Here is a 22580-nt window from a genome sequence, read left to right on the forward strand (position 1 = left end):
TTAATTGTTTGATTTTCTTGTGTGTTGATATGGAATTGAAATTGAAACAGTGGAAATATTAACTTCCAATTGAATCAATTTTGTTTCCGTCCAAATGGTTTACTGATCATCGCCATTAGTTAATTGTCTTTACAATTGAATTTAAAAGTTATCGTCTTGTTATTAAATCGAGAGTAAAATTTATCAAATCTTCAAGTTCTGTATCAGAATCGTTTAATTAAAGAGTATTGAGAATAGACTTTTATTTCAAGAATTTCCAACGGTTAATTAACTTAATTAAAACTGAATTAAGGTGAAGTTTTCGTCTATCGTTGAGAAATTAAGGAAATAGGGAAATTGTGATTGACTTTTTTGGAACAGAAAATTAAATCAATCGGTGAATTATTTCAAAATAAAGTAAAGAACAAATGTTTTCATGTTGATCAATTTTCGTTGAAACTAATCGTTCATTTTCAGGTTTAATCAATAATCTTGATTTGAGTTGATTATTGTAAGTTTGTTACACTTTTAGATCAGTTAGTTACTTAGTTACAATGAGAATTACCAATAAATAATATAACTGAAAAGATTAAATTGCTTGATTGTCATAGATTATGTGGTAATAATAATGGATTAAAATTGTAATGATTAAATAAATTTTCCAAGAAAAGGTGCAATTAGTTGAGATAGAAAATAGGTAAAGAATAGAAATTAGAACATTCAACAAAATCATTCGCTACAATTTAGTTTGAATCATTTCCTTTGTACAATTGTATCATTATCGATAATGAAATTGACCACGATCATTGTCAATTCTATGTGACTGAACATTTGTCTTTGCTTCGAGCGAAATCACTGGTTTCATTGGTTCGATTCGATCTGGTTGATCCTCTTAACGCTGCTCTTGATGATTGATCGTTGAGAGATTGTTGTAGGGCCCAAGCTAATGCTTCGTCCTCAGTATAATCACCTTGAACTGATTTAACTCTTGAAGATGATTTCTGTTGATTAGCAATACCACTGGTACGATTTTCACTATGTCCAAATGTACTATTTGTTACACTAGAAGTGGCCGCTTGTATACGACGTAAAGCGGCCTCACCAGATTTCGATAAGTTACTCCAATTACTCCAATTTCCGGTATTAGATCCATTTGGTTTATTCTCTCCTTGTTGTACACTTATGATCCAATGGATTACGATGTTTAAGACAGAAATTTTTCCTACACACATCACAGGTAATCGGAATTAATTCCTTCTTTTTACATTTCTCGAAAGAACATCGATTCTTGTAAATGGTTGATCGTTTTCTAACTGCTCTACCATCCTGACATTCATCTTCAATATGAGAATTGACCCTTATATCCGGTGATTCACCTTTTCGCAATGGAACAGGTTGATTACATAATGGACAAACGGGAACTTGATTATCTCTCTGGAATGAATTGGGACACGAATGACTTTCGTATGGATAATGAGTGATACAAAAGACCTTATTACATGAGTCACAAACAACAGGTAGAAAATCTGAAAAGAATGAAGAAAATAAAGAAAAGGTTAAAATGACATTCACCAAACTATCGGTCAAGAGATGAAAATATCACAACAATTACTTACCAAGTTGCTTGCAATTTGGATTGGAACAATTTTTACCCAAATCAGGAAACTCCATGATTGAAATGAGCTAACCAGTTGGATAGTAAGTTATATTTATACCTTTGGAATCAATTATTCAAGAGAATAATCTAGAATAGAAAATGTTGAATAGCAAGATTATGAAATGTCACTTGATGAAATAGTTGAAAATTGTTGCACCGAGAACAGAGTAATGACTTTGAAACATTGATTCCAATCCAAGGATTCAACTAATCGAAATAACCACCAATCAACTTAAACAAAGGAATTCCAAGACCTTCGAGAATCATCAAAATTTATATTCGATTAAAAAATAAATAAAAGTAAAGGTGAGAAAAGAATCAATATTTTTCTGATTTAGGCCCAACGAAATTCAAAGAATCACAATAAACAAATGAAAACATTTTAGAATTTGGATCATTTGGATTACCATTAAATGGACACAATTTAAAATTCTAATTACTTTTAACCCAATTTAGAAAATTATTTAAATTGTTGATTCTGTTGATTCATTAATCAGCTGAGAGAAAGAAACACAAAAAGAAAGAAAAAAAATTCTCTTTCTTTTTTGTTCCAAATGAGAGTAGTGAGAATAGACTTTTGCTATTTTAAGAGAAACTTTATTGAAACGAAAATAGTTACAATTTAAATTTCTAAAGTTCTATTAACTGATTAAGAAGCAAATTTGAAGAATAGCAAAGGATGAAATTAACAATTTGTTGATTGTAAGATTTAAATAAAAGGATGTTGAGAGTTGAACTAATTGTTGAATCAAATTGACGACTGGTTGTCCATTTGGTAGAGACAAAGTTTGTTCAAGTTGAACATGATGATCAAAATCGTCACCACAATCAACTAAATTGCAATAAATTGGTTCACTACTAATTGTTGTATTAATAATAGGATGAGAATTCATTTTATCTTCATCAGTCTCTCTCATTTTACCAATTGATTGTTGATACTTGGTAGAAATAAAATTCACAAAGACAACTCTTTCTCCAAGTGAAAAGATGTCAAGAGAAGACAATTAACAATCAAGAAGAACACTGACATTTGATTGATTACAATTAAATGATGAAATAGTAAAACAATCAAGTAATTAAAGGAAATAAATTGTTGTCAGTTTGTGAGGAGAACATTTTGTAAATAGAATTTTTTTTCTTTCGCCTCTTATGTTTTCTTATTCGATAAAAGTTTCGAACTTTTTTCTATTGTTTCATCTTCTTGTCGAACCTAAACTTAAATCTATTGGAACGGGAAAAATGATCGTCGAATTTTTTTCGGTACAAATCGAAGCTAATGTTTGAAGATATCGTAATTGTATCGCCGAACCGGAAGAGGCGAGCATATTACCTGCATCTCTTAAAGCTCGAGATGATTTCTGTTCACCTTCCGCCGCGATTACCTGGACAAAAAAGTAGCAATTAGTAAATTTGGTCAACAATTAGTCTCTTTGATCAACACAATCAATCAATTCAATCTACATCGAAAGTTTCACCTCAATAACCTTTAACCTCGAAAACTTTTCTTTCACTTAAACTGTCAACTCTTTTTCCTTATGTTTATTTTTGTCTTAATTGTTGGATAAAATTGTCAACAATTTAGATTAACTTTGTAGAAAATTGTTTCAAATTATCAAATTAAAACGTTAATCCATCTAAATATTAATCTTTTGCAGAAAATTTACTTCAAATAAAATATTAATTGTTAGTAACCATTGGACAACATTCAGAGTAATTAAGTAATTATTTTGCAACAATTAAATCTCAACGTGCAAGTGATTAATTAAAGAAACAAATTTGTGCATTAGCAGACAAATAGAAACATAAACAAGTACACAATTAGCTAATTGTTGTACAGAAATACAAGATTAAGGATAATGATAAATATGAGGAAATACAAATTGTGAAACAATTAACAATCAATTTGGAGAGAAAATTAAAACTTTTCGATTTGATTAGTTTTGTAAAAGTTTTCGTTCATTTTGATTTTATCAATAATCTAATTATTATCGATCAGAATTGATAATCACTTTACAGGAGAAAAATATCAATTTCTATTAGATTTTTTTCTCAATCCCAAAGTTAATCAACTGATCAGCTAATTAACTGTTTGGATATTTTTCTGTTTCGCTAAATAGGACAACATATCAATTGGAACCGGGAAAACAATTGTTGAATTTTTTTCCGCCGAAATTGTATTCAGGGTTTGCAAATAGCGAAGCTGAAGAGCCGCTGGACTTTGGGTAATTATTTCCGCTGCTTCCTTTAGCGCTCGAGATGCACGATGTTCACCCTCGGCGGCGATCACCTAGATAATCAACGATAACATTGACAACAGAAATAAATTGTCATTCCAATCCATTAATCTACCTAAATAATTAACCATATTGATTGGATATTCATTCATATCTATCAATCCATACATAAGGTGGTAACAATCAACATCAATATTGTTGATCAATACAACTAATTGTCATGCATTCATCCAAGAGTGCTAATGAACATGAAGATACTAATTGACAGTTGGCTAATTATCTATTATTTGATTCATTTCGAGTTTTAATTTTTTCGTTTCATTGTTTTTACGATTTATCATTCTTACCTTTGCTCGAGCTTCTCGAGCAGCTTCAGCTTCGGCTGCCATAGCTCGTTGAAGTTGGACTGGTAATCGAACATCTTTACTGTAAATCACAAGTAATTAGTTAACAACGTTAATTGTTGGGTAAATGTTGTTAATTGTAATTAAGTGTAATTCATGATATTCTTACATCTCAACTCTTTCAACTTTGATTCCCCAAAAATCTGTCACATTATCCAAATATTGCTACGAATCGAAGAGAGGAAAGAAAAAGATTAACATAAATTGAGGTCATTTAATTGTGATTAAAGTGTTTAGACCATTTAAAAAGAGATTAACCTGCATTGAGCTTGAAATTGATTCTCGATCAGAAAGGATTTCATGGAGATTATGAGTTCCAAGCATATTTCTCAATGTGGTCTGAGCAAGAAGTCGAGTTGAGTGATGAGCATTTTCAACATTAGCGACGGAAACTGTCGCATTTCGGACTCTATAATAAACGACCGCATCCACGGAAACGGTAACTGAATCTTTCGTTAAAACCTCTTGTGGAGGGACATCGAAAGTTAATGTTCTCAGGTCAACTTTAGTATAATTCTCAATACAGGGTAGAATGAAAAATATTCCCGGTCCTTTGGCCCCTCCATGTAATAATCGTCCCAATCGGAAGATAACGGCTCTTTCATATTCTTGGACAACTTTAAGGGTCACAAATAGCGAAAGCGGGAACGTCAACAGAAACACTGTTATCGAAATGCCAGTTAGTACAAAGCCGAAAAAATTTTGACCTGAACTGCTTGATTCTAATAGAATGGAAGAAGAAAACAAAATCACAATCAGTTAATTGTTGATGAGATGATTTTTACCAACCAACGGAAAATATACTGATATTGATTGATTAATATTCTGATAGCAATTAGTTCAATGTTTAACTTTTAAGTTTATTTGAGTTTCTATCATTAAGATTATCATTGAACTAATTTACTAATTTATTATCTTTTAACATTTAAGTTAACGTTTTAACCAATTGTTAATATTGATTTACAATTAGCCTAAATCATCATAATCTAAACATAGTTAGATATTGATGATATTGACCTTAAATTTATTTGAATTGTTATTTATGATCGTTAATGAATTGATAAATTATTGAGTTGTTATTAAATTAAGAATCAGTTGATCATGATGATCATTGATTATCAAGTAATAAATAGACGGAAAGTTAATTTCATTGATCGTTTTCATATTTAATCATCAATGGAAACGCTGATTTAAAATTAACGATGAAAAGTTAATCGATTGTGCGTGATTAAGATAATTTAGATGAAAGTCGATTAGCTGAAAGAAAATGACAATCAACGAGCAATTAATAATTATTGAGAAATTAAAAGTTAATCACCAATGAAAACTTGATAACTAGTTAAGTTAATCCAGTTAATCTACTCAGTTTAATCGTTGTTGTTTAATCAGTTGAGTGTTGAAATTAATGGTTAATCATTGGACTTCAAATTGATTGATAAAAATGAAAAATTTATATTAACTAATCAGACAATTATCATGATCAATTTGATTAACAGATTAACTTAATTTCTTTTTCTGATTGATTGTTTATCATCAGCTGATTAACTAATCAACGAAAATAAAAGTCAACTGATTCAGTCAACAAATGAAACAATTAAAAATATTCAGATAATCAATTAACCATTTCGTTAGCATCAATTGAAACTTACCTTCAACGGCGGCAAAGTTAATTTTACCTTCATCTTGTGACATAATAATCTAGTTAATCATCAACAATTAACTTTTACGAACAGAGATTATTCAATAAATCGTAACAGTTAATTAGAATAGAGAAAAATAATCAAATCGTTGATGAAGAAGAAGAAAAAAAAAACAAACGAAAATGAAGATTATCACAGATTAGAAGAAGATTAAGATTAAGGAATAAATCAGCTGAAGAATAACGATGATTAGCTAACAATTTATTGTCGAAATGAAGAAATGAGAAATGAATTCGAAGTGAGAACGAGAGTGAGAGAGAATGTCACCGTTACCATGGAAAAAAAGAATCGAATTTTAGTAATATTCTTTTCTATTTTTTTTACCGTTATTTTTTTATTCTTTTTATTTATTCATTAGTTTTCTTTCAAAGGAAAACAATGAAACAATCGAAACTAAATTAACTTTAATTCTACTTTGTTTTTATTAGATTTTCCAACAATCATCGATATTAAAATAATCTAAATCAAGGTAAGATTCAATTTCGTCCTCTTAATCAATTATCAAAAAGTTAATTCGATTGTTTCGATTAAGAATCTTCTCTCAATCAATCCTTTTGTTTATTTTCTTTAAATCAATTATTTACACTGATTGTTAATCAATGATTATCATCTAAAGATTAATTGTCATCTATTGATTACAAAATTTTCTATTACAATTAAAATTCATCGCTCAGCCAACTAAATAGGATCACCTAACTGCCTAGAAAAACGTTAATTGTTTGTCTTTAAATTCAGGTTATCGTTAAGAAGATGAATTAAGATAATTGATTTAATTTAGTTCCATCCTTGATTTCTTTAATTATCTTATTGTTTCTCATCCCAATTTTCTTAACGGTTCTTTATTGTTCCGAGTGCGAAGTTGATTATCATAAGGATACATTTCGATTTATTCAAATCCGTCTCACTGATTATAATGGTCAATCTAATGTTAGGTCAACATCACTCACTCATTTAGGTCTAATTGATTACTTGTTGATTGTTAAAATTCATCATCTTGACCAATGGTGCAAACAACGTTGACCATTTTGTCAAATACATTTGATATCGATGATTAAACTTTTGATTGTGATGAAAACAAACTGGACTTAATTGTTTAATAGTTTATATCCAAATGAAAGGAAACCTTTTTTTTTACTACAGAAAAAGGGTCAACGGTTACGAACATTAAATTGACCGAAAGAAAAAAAAAATATTAAGGTTAATATGAAACCCGTTTCGTGAACATGGATCATGATAATTACGCCCGAGGGAGAGTTAACCAGAATGAAGAAGATGAGTAAGTGATGGTGGTGAAGATACAATTTATTTTAATCATTTGGATTACAAATTGAATTAAGGTAACGGGTCAAGGGCATGAAACCGGTTCAATGGTGATCATATTTATCCCTTGATGATAATCACCAGCATCATGATCATGATGAAGATGAAGACAATGAAATAAACAAAACAAAGAAACAAATTGATACTGTTTATCATTGTTGACGCTCCCTCATCATCCAAGTCCAGTTAAAGATGATGATGATGATGATAATGAGGATGATAAAGGATAACAACTAGAAAATGGGTTAACTGATCAAGTCTCTCGCTCTCTCATTCATTGTGAGCCTCGTGTTTCATAAACTGGGATAAGAAATCAAAGATTGAGAGCATCAGGTAAACATCGTTATCTTCATCATCTTCATCTTCATCATTAACTACATCAACATCATTAGAATTATCATCATCTTCATCCTTTCTCATTTTCTTCATCTTTTTTTTTCTTTCATCTTCTTTTTTTTCAGTTTCCCTTTTGCTCTATTCAAGTGAACATCAATAAAGGAGAACTCATTGCTCTCTAACTATGATTAATACTATTAATTGTCTCCAATCACCTTTCTAATTAGTTAATTTCCATGGGAAAAGTTAATCTAATCATATGTTCACTTGTGATTCAACCCAATAAGTGATTAACCTTGGAAAATGGATTAACGTGACTTTGAGATTAAGTCTCTCGACAAAGTGGATTATGTCTCGAATGAGACAAGATTTCGAGCTGCTCGTAAATATAACATCTTATATTCGTTTATTTTTAATTACCGGTGTTCTATTAGTTAATTTTATCAGTTTGATTAAATTGATCTTTGGTCAAAGATCAGATTGGTTATCAGATTTTTGTGTCCATCGGATTGTAACTGGATTAATACTCATCTCCAATTTAACGTATCTCTCAACTTGGTTACCTTATCTTATTTGGTCAACGTTCAACGGGATTTGGCCTTTCCTCTCGTCTCGTGAACACTGTATCATTCAAAATTCAACAATTAATCATGTAACCACCCTGTTCTTGACTATATTATCAATCCTTAAACTTTACGACATTTTCCCAACCCAACGAGCTCGTCTTCTTGGATTAGCCTTAATCTTTGGATGGATTATCCCACAAGCACTTTATTTAACTCTCATCGATCTGATTAGTCCAGAAAAATCATCTCACCAATTTGCTGATAGATTATTGTATACACCTAATCACCTAACAATTAACGGAGCCTCACACTCTAATCATATTGGGTTCATGGTTTGTATCACCCGATTAGAATCACCAGTAGTGGCTCAATTATCTTGGCACTATTTAGTAATTGTTATACCATTAACAGCGATAATCTTTGTATCATCAGTTGCTGAAGCAATTAAGCAAAAATCATCTAAATCTGGTAAGTTGATTAATCTTTAAATAAGCAAAATTAATCCAAAAGCTAGAGAAACAATCAAATCTTTTCCCATTGTGTTTGATATAATTGCTGTTACAATCAATTGATTTTCCTACTACTCTTCAATTAATCAACTGAAAAATAAATTTACTTCAACCTTATCATTACAAGTGAAGAGATTTAATTGAATTGGTTGAATTTAGTTGATTAAAATTAAAACCAACACGCTAAGTTTAATCATCAACCAGAATCGAGGGCAATTGTTAATTTCAGGTTAGATGAATATAATAATAGTTACATCAATCTTAATCATGTAATCAGCTAATTCTTAAATTGTTATGGTTGATTTAAAATCAAATGGAGTTAATGAAATTAATGAAATTTGTAGAACCAAAAATTAGGTGAAAATTAATTTTCTCTTGATTGTTAAATTAACCATAATGAAAATCAATTGGAAAATTTTATCCATTGAGAGTCACTCGTTTCATTGTGATCTTTAATTGTCACTAATTGTTTGTTTTCCACAGAATTGTCATGTAATTGTCACCGTGATTTTCCAGTTCTATTGAGCTTATACTTTAATCTAATGTGGTTAATTATCTTACGACCATTGATTATCTTACAAACTCTTATATTGGCCAAAGAAGGAGAAACCCGATCATCAGGTTCACCCAATTACCTTGATTTCGGTACTCATTTGGTTCTAATTTTTTCATCTCTTCTGGTTCCATTTTCTGGTTATGGTGGATTGAGATCATCAACAATTAAAGATGATTTACAATTTAATCATAACGATAATCATTTTAATGATGGATCATCATCACCATCATTAAGCTGTGATTACGATTCAATTGGATCTCAATGTAATTCATCAATTTGTTCACAACAACAACAACACAATCATCAGCACGATAATCAATCAATCAATTCAAACGAATCATATATTAATTAAATACTCTAATTGTGTTGTAAAAACAAACAATTAACTAACTACTGTTCAATACTCTCATTAACTCTGTGATAATTGTTAACCATTGAAACTTTAATTGATAAATAAAAGTTAACAAAACTTTTCGTTGCAAGTTTCAACTAAATTGGAAATTAATTTTGTAACAATCAACAAGAACCATATTTCAATTATATATTAATGTAAATCATTTAATTAGTGATTGATAATTTGCTAAATTCTAGTTTAAAATTGATCCTAAACTACAAATGTTACAAATAGATTTGCGTTCATTATTATCATTATTAGTTAATTTAATGATTGATTTAACAATTAGATTCGGAGAAAGGTTTAACTGTCTCATCAAACGATTGATTAACTATTACAATTTAATTTAGTTGATTGGTTTGATTGTTTTTCATACTTTCTGCCAATGAGGTTACTTGATTTTGGAAACTTTTGAGAAAATTTTTCACTTGATTGTCATCAAATGGATCAAGGAAATTAGGGAATTCAATTAGATTGCAAATATTTTTATCGGTGAACCGAAGAGCGTCCGCTGCTGGACCTGGACCTGGACTTGGACTTGGATTCGAGTTTGGACCTTTACATGGGTTCGAAGAAGCCCAATCAGGTACATCGACAACGACCAGTAAAGTGTTCGTCGTGTCCACAATGTTATAAACTGAACCTTTGGCCGCACAATCGTAACTTTTGGCCATCGCTTGGATCAGTAAACTTTCAATCGGTTCACTGGTGGGGAATAAATTTTTCGTGATCGAAAGTGGATCTTTTCCTAATCGAGCTAAGTGCTGAGAGAACTCACAAAATGCCTTCAATAACAATCCAGAGATTATAATTGCTTCACCTGTAGAGAGAGAGAAAAGAAAACAATTAACCCAAAAATCGAAAAAATTAAATTCTCATTAATTAGTAGAATCAACTTACTTGTTACTAAAAGACTCGCCAAAATCAAGATCATCGGTACTGAAAACATGATTAATTCCGTTAATTGTTACGTCCAACCAAGCCAACAATCAACTAGGAACAAAAGATTCAATCTGTTGCTGTTCAATTAACTAAGTTAATTAACTTGTCGATTTCAATTGTAAGTGTGTTTTTAATTCACTATCTGTGGCCCAAAAGTGAAAATACACCAAACAATACAGAATAACAATTAACTTGCATCTAAAATTTGGTTAATTATCAAACATAAATTGAATATTGAATTAATTTTCCAGACACCAAGAGACAATAATCAAAATCATAATCAAACCAAATGAAATTAATTCTAGTAAATGAACATATTTTCATTTACATAAATATGTTCATCCAAAAATTAACAATTAACCTTAAAATCAACAGCCTGGATCAACAGAGGACAATTAACATAAGTGAAATTTAATTAATCGAAATTAAAAAAAAATAAAAAGATTAGGGGACGCCCGGGATTGAACCAGGGACCTCTCGATCTGCAGTCGAATGCTCTACCACTGAGCTACATCCCCATGGATAATCAAACTCATGTCAGAACTTTGATATTATCCAATTGTCTGTGATTTGGTTAATTGTTCATGTGAATTTGTTTTGATGTTAAAAGTTTTTCTTACCATTTGATAGGATTTAAGTTTCTTTTATTTTTTTATTCATGTTCATGTTTAAATATTGTTTTTAAAAATAGTCTTTGAGTTAATTTTATTACATTGGTAAAGTTAAATGTTGAGGTTGTTTGAAGTGTTGATGCTTTTTGGTGGTGTTGATGTTTTATCAATTATTGATTGGATGAAATCTTTAACAATTGAATAGGATGGTGATGATTTATCGGATGGTTTACAAGTGAGAAAATGATTTGTATCAAGAACATGAAATTGTCCGATATCCAAGTAAGATGATTCAGTTGGAACTAGAAGAGTATTGATTTTAACGCCTTTGATATTAACTTGAACTTGTTCCTTCTCACCGAAACTGATTAAATCTATTGGTTTGATTGCCAATAATGAAATGAAAGATTCATGAAGATTGAGCAATTTTGGTGAATCTAAAAAGGAGAGAATTGGATAAGGGAGAGAGAGAAGATTTAATTAGATGGAATTAACTGAGTTAAAGTTAATTAACTGATGAATACCTTTGATTAATTCTCGTATTTCTTGAGATGGAACGAAAATCCTTTGTAAATTAAGAGATAATTTAGTTGCCTCTGATCCTCTATGAGGAACCGAATAGAAAACCAATCCTTTGACATTATCGAGTAACAAACGACGATCAGGATTATCTTTTTTATCACAATTAACAAGAATTTGTTTAATTAAAAGGCCTCCCATTGAGTGGCCGATGAAAATGATTGGTCTTTGACCTAAACCTGCTTTTATCAATTCATTGATTAACAAATCAGCTCTTTCCTCTAATGATCTCGCTTCAGGAATACAAGTTGATTTCCTTTCAAATAGAGATGAATAATAATCAACAGCGATTATCCTTAAATTGGGCACATCTTGAGGAAGCCAATCTTGAGGCCAACATCGAGTCACCTGATTTCCTTCCGTTAAACTTCCGGTATATTGTCTCCAGGTTCGATAAACGCCTCCCATTAGGCCGTGAATAAAGACCACATCGTAATCAAAGGTTTCGCCAATATAAATAGGATGTAAAAGGTAAAGATGATTACCTAAAATAGTTTCCTTATTATCTAAATTGTGAAGGATTTTAGCTGCAGGTAAACGTAATTCAATGGGAACATCAGATCTTAACCATCCTGCAAGAATCCCAATCCAACCAGTTGAATAGAAATGATATTGACTAAATTGATGTTCACTTAATTGGGCCAATAGTTTAACTATTGTGGCATTAATCTCAAAATCATCGATAAATTTATCTCGTAGATTAAGTAAACAAGACATTAATCCTTTGTCAACCATGAATGAACAAATCTCTTCACTAATCATAGCATAACGGATTAGTGATTGAAGACAAAGTAAATTGATTCCTTGTTTAGATAAATAGCTTTCTCGCAATTCCTCTTCTAAAACTGATTCAACGGTTTTTAATCGTTCTCGTGTTCGAAAGGCCATCAAAGCGAAAAAACTGGCACATGAAGATTCGGGAAAAGTTTTATACAAATCATTTAGAATAGTGAAAATCTCTCCTCGGCGAAGATGAATGTTCAATGGTGGCCTAAATAATCGCAAATCGACATCTTTAATTCGGGCCAAAGCTACGCTAATTTGATAATCACATAACATTGCAATTCGTTGACAATGATAATCTAAAAGAGAAGAAGAAAAAAATAAATAAAAAGGTAAACAAGAGTAACAAAGAACCGATAAGAAATTGATTAAATTCCCAATGATTACCTTCTAGATTTTCATTTTAGCTAAATTGTTGAGGCTAAAGTTTCTCAATTTAGGGTTGTTTGACCGTCCAAATCTCAAGTAATTAAGACTTTTTCGCAATCTTTTCTCGCTCTCGTCAACATCATAGCCTTCAACCAATGGAGCCAAGTAAATATAATCTTCCTCGTTGGATGTTGGTGGTGATGATGATTTTCGGACATCCTCTTTTTTCAAATATCTCTTGGTTCCTGCCAGTCCACCTCTGTAATTAGATTGAACAATTAAAAAGATAAGAGATTAATAGAAAATGGAAAAGAGTAAAAATAATGAAAAGTTGAGATTGTAAACAAGAGGAAAAAAATGAAAACAAACCCAACAACCAAGACGATGGATCCAATTTTGATCAATTTATATTTTCCAAAGCTAATTGCTTTTTGCATTAGTAACTAATTACAAGGATAATTTTGTTCTTATCACTTAATAAAAATTGATATAAAAACAATTAACACAATTATTTGAGAAAATGAAATGATGGAAACAAAAACGTTCTGGTAACAAACAAACAAGACAGTGTCGCCTTAGCAATCACAATTGTTGGAGATTGCATCAGATCTAACTGATTAGTATCTCAACATTTTGATAATAAATCAATTAAATCATGGAAAAATATAAATCAATCCATGATTATATTGACACATTTAAATCTTCAATAATTTCACTGAATCAATGACAAATAATAACACAGAAAAAAAAGAAGAGCGAAAAAATTTGACCGCTAAACATTAACTTCCATTGTTCAGATGACCTAAATTAGGAAAAAAAGCAAAATTCACCTAAAAATTAATTCTAACAATCAAAATTCATTAAAAGGAAGAATCTCAAATAGAAAAAATTAAATTAAATTAAGAGAAAGAAAAATAATCAACAACAATTAAAAACGAAAAAAAAATAAAAAAAAGTAGAATATTAGTTTTCCTATTCTCCGATAGATGTCACTGGATAGAATTTCCTTTGTCCTGAGTTTATTTTTTCTCGGTTTGTTGTTTATTATTTGCAGGGATTTTTTTAATTCTTCCTAATTAATTGATTGATTGTTTGCATTTTTTATGTGATATTATTGCATGAACATGATGCCCAATCAACAGGGTCCACAACAAGGCCCACAACCAACCCAAGCTCAACTGAAAGCTGCTGTTCAACAGCAACAACAAATCCAACAACAACAACTTCAACAAAATCATTTAGTTCAACAACAACAACAACAACTTCAACAACAATTACAGCAACAATTACAACAACAACAGCAACTACAGCTTCCTCAGCAACAACAACAGTCATCTCAACAAGCACAGGCTTCTCCTCATCCCTCATCAGCTATTTATTTACCTCAACAAATTATGCTTCAACCCAATGCTCAGGCTTTTGCTGCGATGCCCAATGGTGGGAATCTAATTCAAATGACACCCATTAAAAAGGGTCCAATGCTTTTACCTAATGATGCTAAAGGACCAAGAAGTAAAATGCAGTTAATTTCATCGGCAGCCCCTCAACTTCAATCAATCAACAATTTTGTGACTGGTCAATCACCACAGACAATTGGTAATCAATATTATACCCTCTCATATCCAAGTCCGGCTGGACAAGTTCAACACGTCAATTCTGCTCTTCTATCTCCAAGTAATCAATATTTACTACAAAGACCTGATCTTCAATTCATTGCTGTACCAAACAATTTTCAGAACCAACAAATTGTCTTCAATCCAAACAATGTTCCAATCTCAGTGGGCAACAATGCTACTCCTGTCATTTCATTAGCTCAAGCTCAAAATCACGCTCGCACTGTTACCAAAACAACACCTTCCGGTTCAAACACTGCAACAATATCAACAACAACACCAATTACAACACAGAGATTGAAGACAATTAAACCAGCAACAGAAAACAATCGAACCTCAATAGGAACCCAAACAGCTCCAGGACAATCAATTGTACAAGGATCATCAACACCAATCACTATACCAATCCACCTACCAAATCAACAAATTCATCAACAGCAACAATTTCAAATTCAACTTCAACCACAAGCACAAGCACAACCTCAATCTCACCAACAAACAAAATGTTCAAAAAACAATTTTGATACAATGACAACAGTTACTCTTGTCTCACAGCGTAACAATACCATCACTGGTAATACCAACAACAACAACATCAACATCAACAACAACAACAACAACAACAACAACAACACTCCAATCAACAATGTCACTCCCAATAATATGATCAACAAATCAACAACTAAAAGTAATAAATTAACCACTACAAATGCTCCATTAAAAGAGAAAGTAATTCAATCTCCTAAAAAGAAAGCGACTACAACAGGTACTGATACTGGTGATTTAGTTGATCATTGTTCAGAGAGCAACAATTTAACCAATGGAGTTAATAAATCAACTGGTTCCAAAAGTCCTCAAAGAGCAATCGTTAAACCTTATATTAATGATCCAAATGTTTTAACTCATGTAATTGATGGATTTGTTATCCAGGAAAGTCAATCTCCATTTGTAGTTAATGCTGATGGAATTGAAAACAATTCAGATGAAACAATTTGCGATACACTTGATGAGAGAGAAAACAAAGAAGATTCAATTATCTTGGACTCATCAGAGAATAATAATCTCTCAATGGAAACACAAATGACCAAAATAAAAGCGACTAAAGGTGATGCTGTTTGCGAAAATTGTCACAAATCAATCACTAAATTCAACAAGAAAAAGAAATTGAAACGTTTCTGTTCAAATCTTTGTGCCAAAAAATCAAATAACAATAATAATAACAATCTCACCGATAATGATAATAATAAAAATGGTAATGAAGATTATGAGATGACAAATTCACGCCAAGGTGAAGTTATTGAATCAACCAAACAATCAAGTCAACCGGCATCTAAGAAGGTAAAACAATTAATCTTTTACTTTAATTTTATTTTAATTTTGTGATCAACTTTATTAATTATCTTTTTTTTGTCTCAATTTCCTTTATACTAATTAGCTTAAAACCGATGTGTCACCAAATTGTAAAGTCACCGAAACAACTGAACCACTTGATTCAAGTATCGATGGTGGTTATATCCCCCCAGGCGGTACCAATCCTAATCTATGGAGTGTAAGTATTTCAATTGATTATTAATTAGAATGGAAATTAACTAATTGTCTTCTTTCGTCTTCATCTTCATCTTCTCAGGTCCAAGATGTTTATGATTTCGTCCGTCATTTACCTGGATGCCAAGAATATGCAGACGAATTTAAATCACAGGAGATCGATGGTCAAGCGCTAATGTTATTGAAAGAAGACCATCTAATGTCCGCAATGAGCATGAAACTTGGACCCGCTTTGAAAATCTGCTCGAGAATAACATCGCTGTTCAAAGCGGAGGCCAATAAATCTCAAGCTTGAATCTTTTTTCCCTCTTCTTTTTTATACTTTTATTTTAGTGAATTTCTTACTTATCTGATTGAGATGAAATTTAATCAATTTTTTCTCTTCTCACAAAATTATTGGACATTTTTTGCATTCGTTTGTTAATCTACTCCAAAACTTAATTTATTCACACTCATCAATTCCGGTGCATAACAATTTCTCTATACATATAATCATTCATTCACAATTCTTTTTTTTCACTACGATCTCTCTTTCTCAGAATGTGTTCTCTCTCTCTCTCTCAAAGTTAATATAAAATAATAATCGACAGAATCAATTGATGTTTCTTTTTAATCCAGACGATTTTTTTTTCTTCCCATGTAAACACAATCAATTTCATGACATTACAATTCAATCTCATATTAATCTCGTCTTTTGGTCTGAATCATTTCATTTTCATTAAAACGTAAACCAATTGCTCAATCAATTTACAACAATCAATCAGTTTGAAAATTGAGATGAAATAAATTGTTGTTGTTTGTTCATGATTAACACTTCATGTTTACAGTTAAACAATGATCATGTTTTTCAATTCTATTTGAAACAGCAATAAATCAGCAATTAATTCAACAGTTGATGATTACACAATAGTGATTGAGATACTAGTATTAAAGTAATGTACATATTATAATAGGATTGATTACTTTGATTGTAAGATGAGAAGGAAACTAGTTACATTGTTATAATTTATAATGATTTGATTGCAAATTTACCTGATGAGAGAGAAAAAAAAAGTTTAAATTGTAAATCCATAATTAGGAATGTTAACAGATGAGGAAAAAATCACTTTGAAATCCAAGCTCGTGGGGCTTTTAGTTTGTGAAGGCACATCTCTTTTATCTTGATTAAATTAATGGCGGAACAAATTTTGGCGAAAATTCTGAGACATGGCAAAAGTCATGTAAATGACTTTGATCGGCACATTAATTGAGTTGCTATCCGGTTTAAGATGACTTCAGGTTGAGATAATCTTCTAGATAACTATGGATTTTAGGATAGAGAACATTTGATTCTCTTCCAGTAAATTCAACGAGAAGTCCTTTTTTCCTGTGATAATATAAAAGATAATAAAGATAAATGGATAAAAGATTAAAATGATGTTAAAGGTGTAAACGATTAATTAATATGGTTAATTGAGAAATATAAACATAGATAAGATATGATATATTGATTAGAATAATTGTTTATCAATATGAATGGTTAGGAAGGAAAATATTTACCCGAAAAACTCAAGAACTGGTAAAGTTGATGCATTGTAAGTATCAAGTCTTTGTTTAACAGCTTCAGGTTTATCATCTTCTCGTTGGATCAAATCATCTCCGGTTATATCATCTTTAAATGGAACCTTGGGAGGATTATATTCAAGATTATAGATACGACCAGAACTTAGGTGAATCCAACGATGCTTGATACGATTGATTATCTCATCATCTGGTACATTTAGATTGATAACCTTATTAATAGTAGTACAGGTTAATAGAGATTGAGCTTGTAATACTGTCCGAGGAAAACCGTCCATTAACCATGAGTTACCCTTGAAATCACCATTAATTGTATCAACCATTAATTTGGTAACTAATTCATTAGGGACCAAATCACCACGAGAAATGTAGGTAGCAGCAACTTTACCTTCATCTAATAATTAACATATACAAAGGGCATACAAACAATACATTAAAAAACCATCAACACCAACACCATGATGACCAACAAAAAGACAGATAAATTAAAAAGAAAACATGTTAATTGACAGCTAAATTTTAACATACAATTTAAACAAAAGAACAACTAGAAAATGATAACTAATGGAAAATAAGGAGAAAAAATCAAAAACTAAATTAAATCAAATCAAATGAACCAACCTGTTCCTTGGGCAATCTTATTTCGCAGCACATCACCACAGGAAATATAAGACAATTTAAAGTTAGAAACCAATTTCTGACTAATTGTTCCCTTTCCAGATCCCGGTGGACCAAGAATAACTAAACGAACATTTCGTAAAACTGAATTAGTTAATCGCATATTGAAAGTAAATATTAATCAAAGAGATGTAACAATTAAAAGCGACAAGTTAACAATAAGCAAACCGAAACCAAAAGAATAGAATTTAATTTTATTTCCGCCAGAAAGTGGCAAATGCCTTATGCATTTTTTGCCCATGGGCACCGAACTAATCGTTCAGTTTACATTATCTGTTTTTTCTTTTAAGATTTTACATATATTAATTAGACTGTCAATCTTCTTTTTGGTGTCTCTATTTGTTGTTAGGTCCCAATCGTCGTTCCAGTAGTTCACGGTACTTCTACATTCTCTGAGGTAGTGGGTTACGTTTCTTCCATGTTTCCCTTTTGCTTCGTTTAGATTTTGTGTAAGTATGGTTATGTGTGAGCAAGTGTTGATTATTCTTTTCAAGCTGATGCCATCAATGCTGTTGTATATTATCGGTAGTTTGATTGGAAAGCAAAGTGTGAATATTGATGGTGTTCGGATTCTTGTTGTCATTGTTTCGATTTTTTCGCTGATATGTTCTTTTACATCTTTCTCCAGGTTGATTCTGTTGTTGATTTCGATGGTTCTCGTAGGGTTTTCTGGTGTTCGTGTGTCGAGCGGTTCGGATGACCAAGTGTAAGTTGTTCTATGTTGTGCCAGAATTCTAATGATTGTTTTGGTGGTCTCAGAATTTGGAAATTTAACCATGTGAACAGGCAGTTGGTAATTGACTCGTTCATCCTTGTGTTTATTTACTAGCAAGAATATGGCTAATAACATTTTTTTGTAGAGGGATGAGTTTACTTTGTAGACTGTATCTTCATCATCGAGTGATAAATGATCTTTTCCAACTTTTACCTTGACTTGTTTTAAAATTGAATTTGTACATTTTCTATTCCAAAAGCTCGTGATTTCATCTGCTGATGGTGGTGCGAAGGTGATTTTTTCCTTAACGATTTGCATTATTGGCCATTTAGATTTGTCTGTTGCTGATCTTTCAATCGCTTCGATGTTATTTTGTAACCAAATTGCGACCGGATTTTTACACCTAAAGACCAAGATCGGAATCCACTTCGGTACCCTTCTCAATAGCCCAAAGGCGCTTTTTAGTTTGGTATCGACTGCGAATTGTAGATTATTGATGAGATTGAGAAAATTGTGATTTTTGTATAGCGAGTGAGGACCAAGATGATATAGCAAATGTGAGTAATGAGCCGAGATTATGGATCTTTGATAATGAATGGGTAATCTGTTGATTACTCTGAGTTGTGATGTGATTTTGGATGAGAAGAGGTTAATTGTTTCAGTCAGTTCTTTTTCACTTAGTGCATAAGAGACAACTTTTCCTACGATTTTTTCATGTGACAATTGTGGATGTTTAATTATTTTTGTTTTGCTTTGATTAATTTGAAGGTTTATTTTTTGGAGTTCGTCGATGGTTAATTTTAAATGATCTTTGTAGTTTGATTCATCACTTAAGATGATCATATCATCAGCGAATGCGAGTACTTTGATGTTAAGTTCTTTGAGGGCTCTTATTGCTTTGTTGAGGCCGACGATGAATAGAATTGGTCCAAGTGACGAACCAGCCGCTGTTCCTTGATCGTCCTTTTTGTAAAGCGTTTCACTTTCAGTTTTGTAACGAAGATAGCGATTTGTGTGGAAGGATTTGATCATTGAGAGTGTACCTTTGTCGATGTGATTAACTAGTTCCTGATAAATTATTTCCATTGAGATAAAGTCGAAAGCTTTCGTAGCATCAATTGAGACAGCGATACCATCTTCGAGATGTTGTCGTAAGATTACATGAAGGTCGACGCTACTGATTTTTGATTGGTAGGCAAATTGTGAATAAGGAACTAGAATTTCTCCTAGAACATTTTGTATTCTTTTTGTTAACACTTTGTCGAATATTTTGAGAATGAAGTTTGATATTTTAATGAGCCGGAGATTACCATCAGGTTTGGGTAGATAATGAGCACCGAAAATTTTGACTGTTGCAGGTATAAGTCCAATGTTAAAAGAGTTTTCAATTGCTGTTATGATTTGTTCTTTGTTGATAGACCAGAATTTTTTCCAAGTTTTTAACGTGAAATCATCGGAATTACCAGAGGTTTTCTTAAATGTCATCGACGAGATTGAGGTTCTCTCCAGCACGCTTAGACTCGATTGGTGACCTGATTCTAATTCTCTATTAGCATAATTCTTGTTAAAGGAGCTGAGATCTGGTTGAGCTTGTTTATTCATGATTGTTGATTGTTTATTGATATTGAGTAATCTATTTATAAATCTCCACATTTCTCCTGAGTTTTTTCTGAATCTAAATAAGTATTTGTATGTCCCTTTTTTCTTGTTTATTCTTAGCCTAACACATTCCTCTTCTAGTGATCTGATAACTTCTCTTGGGGCTTTTGCTCTTTTCATTCTCTGAATTTTTGTTCGTAACCTACTGATTCTCCTGTTCGATGTCACGTTTTGAACTGTTTTTATTCTACTGTATTTTTTCTGAAATTCTGTTACTTTTTCAAAAAATTTGTCAGGATCTGATTCTAAGAAGTCTAATTTATATTTAACCAAAAATTCTATTCTCTTGTTATTGTTTCTACTGTTAAATGGATGCTGCATTGGTACTATTACCGTGAATTCCCTGTGATCGGTTATGATTTTTCCCTCAATTAGTTTCACATTTTGAATGTTGGTTGCAATCAAGTCAATCCAGGTTCGATTTCCAGCGTGCTGATAGGAGAAGTTCTCACTCGTCGGTTTGTTTACCACCTCTAGTTCGTGTGTAGTTAAAAAGGAAGCCAAAGGTGTGGAGAATTGAGGAAGATTTGTTCGCATTGACCAGGCAGGATTTTCACAATTCGAGTCCATTGCAATTAATAACGGGAGGTGGGTGATTGGTGAGATGAGGTCGATGAAGTCACGGATGTTTTTTAATTGTTCATTGTGAGCGATGTAAGAAGCCACTAATACTATTTGTTTTTTCAGGTGGGTGATGATAGCGATAATACAGTTTTTTGTTGTTGTGCTGATTGGATTTATTTGAATATCAGGTGAGGGTATCATTATTGTTTGATCATTAATTATAAGATCTTTACCAATGTGTTTTATTGAGACGAATCTATTAGCCTCAGTCAGAATTAACACCGTGGCTTTGGCTTTCATGGTTCTGGCGATAAAGTTCATAGTAGTTTCTTTCTCCTTCCTCGCATTTAGGTAGTTGAGGTTTATCTTCGGTTGGAAGTAGCCACTCATAATTAATGCTATGGTATTTAGACGCTTCTATTAATCGGTTTCTAATCACAGAACAAGAGGATGAGTAGGAAGAATGATTATTGTCACAATGAAAACACAGGGGTTCAGAAGTGCATTGATCTTGATGTATTTGTGAACAATTTACACATCTTGGAACACAATTATCATGAGGAGAAGGTTCAGTTAATAGACACGAATTTAACTTCAAGTTAAAATTATCATAGACCTTGAATGTCTTTCCCATGAATTTTAGATATCCGTCGTTGTCGAGAATCTTTTCTCTATTTTGGTTGCTGATGTTTAATTTTACGGTTGTCAGGTTATTTATCACTTTTACCTCAAAGACATTGGTTTCATTGTCTTCGATGAACTGATTTGATATTATTATGTTGTTTAGCACAATGTTGAAATTAGTTGCTCTTAAGCCCTTAACTTTGAAGTAAACGGACGATGTCAAGGGAACAAAATCGTAGAAAATGGAACCACTGAAAAATCTCTTGATGGTCGATATCATCTCATCTTTAACCTCCAGTGAGATTGGAATGATTTCGACTCTTCCGTTTTTTCGTAGTCTTATTTTAAGCACTTTTTTCGACGAATTGGAGAGATTACACATTAAGAAAGATATAAACGAAGAGTAATCCGTGACACCGGCGGGTTCAACTTGGAAAGATAATGATTTGTCGATCATGGGGGGTACTTTTATCCAGTTTAATCGGAGCGACTGTAGTTCTCGATGTACTTTGTCCATGACTAAGTTTTCTACTGGCTGATGATTAAGATTTTTGTTTCTAAATTAAGCGAGTGAAAAGATGATTAATTGTTTTTGTTTTAACTGTTTTCATGAGTAACCCTCTTTGATTGGAGTGGTAATTGTAAATTGTTTTGTTTGTTTGTGAACTTTTCGTTGTTAGTTA

General features: G+C 31.7%; 8 protein-coding genes and 1 non-coding gene across 11 annotated transcripts in view; 2 read left to right on the forward strand and 7 right to left on the reverse strand.

Annotated features, from left to right (window-relative positions):
- LOC128397103 (apolipoprotein D-like) overlaps nt 1–22580 on the reverse strand; it is an 83503-nt gene that overhangs the window by 7554 nt on the left and 53369 nt on the right. The window lies entirely within an intron of this gene.
- On the reverse strand, nt 411–2077 carry LOC128397099 (AN1-type zinc finger protein 2A-like). The gene is given in 3 exon segments (XM_053357779.1): nt 411–1145; nt 1147–1505; nt 1596–2077. Coding segments are annotated over 3 exon segments (765 nt in total). The 5' UTR covers nt 1651–2077; the 3' UTR covers nt 411–794.
- Nucleotides 2238–6365, reverse strand: LOC128397097 (band 7 protein AGAP004871-like). Of its 2 annotated transcripts, none has more exons than XM_053357777.1 (5): nt 5924–6365; nt 4533–4996; nt 4384–4439; nt 4218–4296; nt 2238–3018 (listed from the first exon to the last, which is right to left on the reverse strand). In XM_053357777.1, the coding sequence occupies exons 1-5, from the start codon at nt 5964–5966 to the stop codon at nt 2830–2832; spliced, it is 831 nt and encodes a 276-aa protein (XP_053213752.1). In that variant the 5' UTR covers nt 5967–6365; the 3' UTR covers nt 2238–2829. The 2 variants fall into 2 exon arrangements, with proteins under 2 accessions (XP_053213752.1, XP_053213751.1); XM_053357776.1 differs by lacking the exon at nt 2238–3018 and adding an exon at nt 3301–3923 and having other exon boundaries at nt 5924–6260.
- Nucleotides 7216–9749, forward strand: LOC128397092 (uncharacterized). 2 transcript variants are annotated; one of them, XM_053357770.1, is made up of 3 exons: nt 7216–7311; nt 7756–8664; nt 9189–9749. In XM_053357770.1, exons 2-3 carry the CDS (start codon nt 7980–7982, stop codon nt 9611–9613), a joined length of 1110 nt encoding a protein of 369 aa, XP_053213745.1. In that variant the 5' UTR covers nt 7216–7311; nt 7756–7979; the 3' UTR covers nt 9614–9749. The 2 variants fall into 2 exon arrangements, with proteins under 2 accessions (XP_053213745.1, XP_053213744.1); XM_053357769.1 differs by lacking the exon at nt 7216–7311 and adding an exon at nt 7576–7627.
- LOC128397105 (uncharacterized) lies at nt 9799–10779 on the reverse strand. The gene is made up of 2 exons (XM_053357784.1): nt 10556–10779; nt 9799–10475 (listed from the first exon to the last, which is right to left on the reverse strand). Exons 1-2 carry the CDS (start codon nt 10602–10604, stop codon nt 9997–9999), a joined length of 528 nt encoding a protein of 175 aa, XP_053213759.1. The 5' UTR covers nt 10605–10779; the 3' UTR covers nt 9799–9996.
- On the reverse strand, nt 11044–11115 carry Trnac-gca (transfer RNA cysteine (anticodon GCA)). The gene has a single exon. It is a non-coding gene; the product is annotated as a tRNA-Cys (tRNA).
- On the reverse strand, nt 11240–13822 carry LOC128397112 (protein SERAC1-like). Its single transcript, XM_053357791.1, has 4 exons — nt 13309–13822; nt 12967–13198; nt 11733–12879; nt 11240–11645 (listed from the first exon to the last, which is right to left on the reverse strand). Exons 1-4 carry the CDS (start codon nt 13374–13376, stop codon nt 11320–11322), a joined length of 1773 nt encoding a protein of 590 aa, XP_053213766.1. The 5' UTR covers nt 13377–13822; the 3' UTR covers nt 11240–11319.
- LOC128397085 (polyhomeotic-proximal chromatin protein-like) lies at nt 13944–16839 on the forward strand. The gene is made up of 3 exons (XM_053357759.1): nt 13944–15890; nt 15988–16101; nt 16180–16839. The coding sequence occupies exons 1-3, from the start codon at nt 14058–14060 to the stop codon at nt 16390–16392; spliced, it is 2160 nt and encodes a 719-aa protein (XP_053213734.1). The 5' UTR covers nt 13944–14057; the 3' UTR covers nt 16393–16839.
- LOC128397100 (GTP:AMP phosphotransferase AK3, mitochondrial-like) lies at nt 16690–18510 on the reverse strand. Its single transcript, XM_053357780.1, has 3 exons — nt 18279–18510; nt 17637–18051; nt 16690–17463 (listed from the first exon to the last, which is right to left on the reverse strand). The coding sequence occupies exons 1-3, from the start codon at nt 18436–18438 to the stop codon at nt 17361–17363; spliced, it is 678 nt and encodes a 225-aa protein (XP_053213755.1). The 5' UTR covers nt 18439–18510; the 3' UTR covers nt 16690–17360.

Source organism: Panonychus citri, unplaced genomic scaffold (genome assembly GCF_014898815.1).
Source record: "Panonychus citri isolate SS breed McGregor unplaced genomic scaffold, ASM1489881v1 Contig00028, whole genome shotgun sequence".
NCBI classification, from domain to species: Eukaryota; Metazoa; Arthropoda; class Arachnida; order Trombidiformes; family Tetranychidae; genus Panonychus; species Panonychus citri.

What these genes read in the sequence shown, in the direction of transcription:
- LOC128397092 (XM_053357770.1), top strand. Translation starts at nt 7,980, where the DNA reads ATGTCTCGAATGAGACAAGATTTCGAGCTGCTCGTAAATATAACATCT. An exon ending in GCAAAAATCATCTAAATCTG is followed by an intron (nt 8,665 to 9,188) that starts GTAAGTTGATTA and finishes TGTTTTCCACAG; the next exon opens with AATTGTCATGTAATTGTCAC.
- LOC128397097 (XM_053357776.1), bottom strand. Translation starts at nt 5,966, where the DNA reads ATGTCACAAGATGAAGGTAAAATTAACTTTGCCGCCGTTGAAG. An exon ending in CAATTTCAAGCTCAATGCAG is followed by an intron (nt 4,440 to 4,532) that starts GTTAATCTCTTT and finishes TTCGATTCGTAG; the next exon opens with CAATATTTGGATAATGTGAC. An exon ending in AAAGTTGAAAGAGTTGAGAT is followed by an intron (nt 4,297 to 4,383) that starts GTAAGAATATCA and finishes TGTGATTTACAG; the next exon opens with TAAAGATGTTCGATTACCAG.
- LOC128397100 (XM_053357780.1), bottom strand. Translation starts at nt 18,438, where the DNA reads ATGCGATTAACTAATTCAGTTTTACGAAATGTTCGTTTAGTTATTCTT. An exon ending in TAAGATTGCCCAAGGAACAG is followed by an intron (nt 18,052 to 18,278) that starts GTTGGTTCATTT and finishes GTTAATTATTAG; the next exon opens with ATGAAGGTAAAGTTGCTGCT. An exon ending in CCAGTTCTTGAGTTTTTCGG is followed by an intron (nt 17,464 to 17,636) that starts GTAAATATTTTC and finishes ATATTATCACAG; the next exon opens with GAAAAAAGGACTTCTCGTTG.
- LOC128397105 (XM_053357784.1), bottom strand. Translation starts at nt 10,604, where the DNA reads ATGTTTTCAGTACCGATGATCTTGATTTTGGCGAGTCTTTTAGTAACA. An exon ending in GGCGAGTCTTTTAGTAACAA is followed by an intron (nt 10,476 to 10,555) that starts GTAAGTTGATTC and finishes CTCTCTCTACAG; the next exon opens with GTGAAGCAATTATAATCTCT.
- LOC128397085 (XM_053357759.1), top strand. Translation starts at nt 14,058, where the DNA reads ATGAACATGATGCCCAATCAACAGGGTCCACAACAAGGCCCACAACCA. An exon ending in GTCAACCGGCATCTAAGAAG is followed by an intron (nt 15,891 to 15,987) that starts GTAAAACAATTA and finishes TATACTAATTAG; the next exon opens with CTTAAAACCGATGTGTCACC. An exon ending in CCAATCCTAATCTATGGAGT is followed by an intron (nt 16,102 to 16,179) that starts GTAAGTATTTCA and finishes TCATCTTCTCAG; the next exon opens with GTCCAAGATGTTTATGATTT.
- LOC128397112 (XM_053357791.1), bottom strand. Translation starts at nt 13,376, where the DNA reads ATGCAAAAAGCAATTAGCTTTGGAAAATATAAATTGATCAAAATTGGA. An exon ending in TCCATCGTCTTGGTTGTTGG is followed by an intron (nt 13,199 to 13,308) that starts GTTTGTTTTCAT and finishes ATCTAATTACAG; the next exon opens with AGGTGGACTGGCAGGAACCA. An exon ending in ACAATTTAGCTAAAATGAAA is followed by an intron (nt 12,880 to 12,966) that starts ATCTAGAAGGTA and finishes TTTTTTTCTTCT; the next exon opens with TCTCTTTTAGATTATCATTG.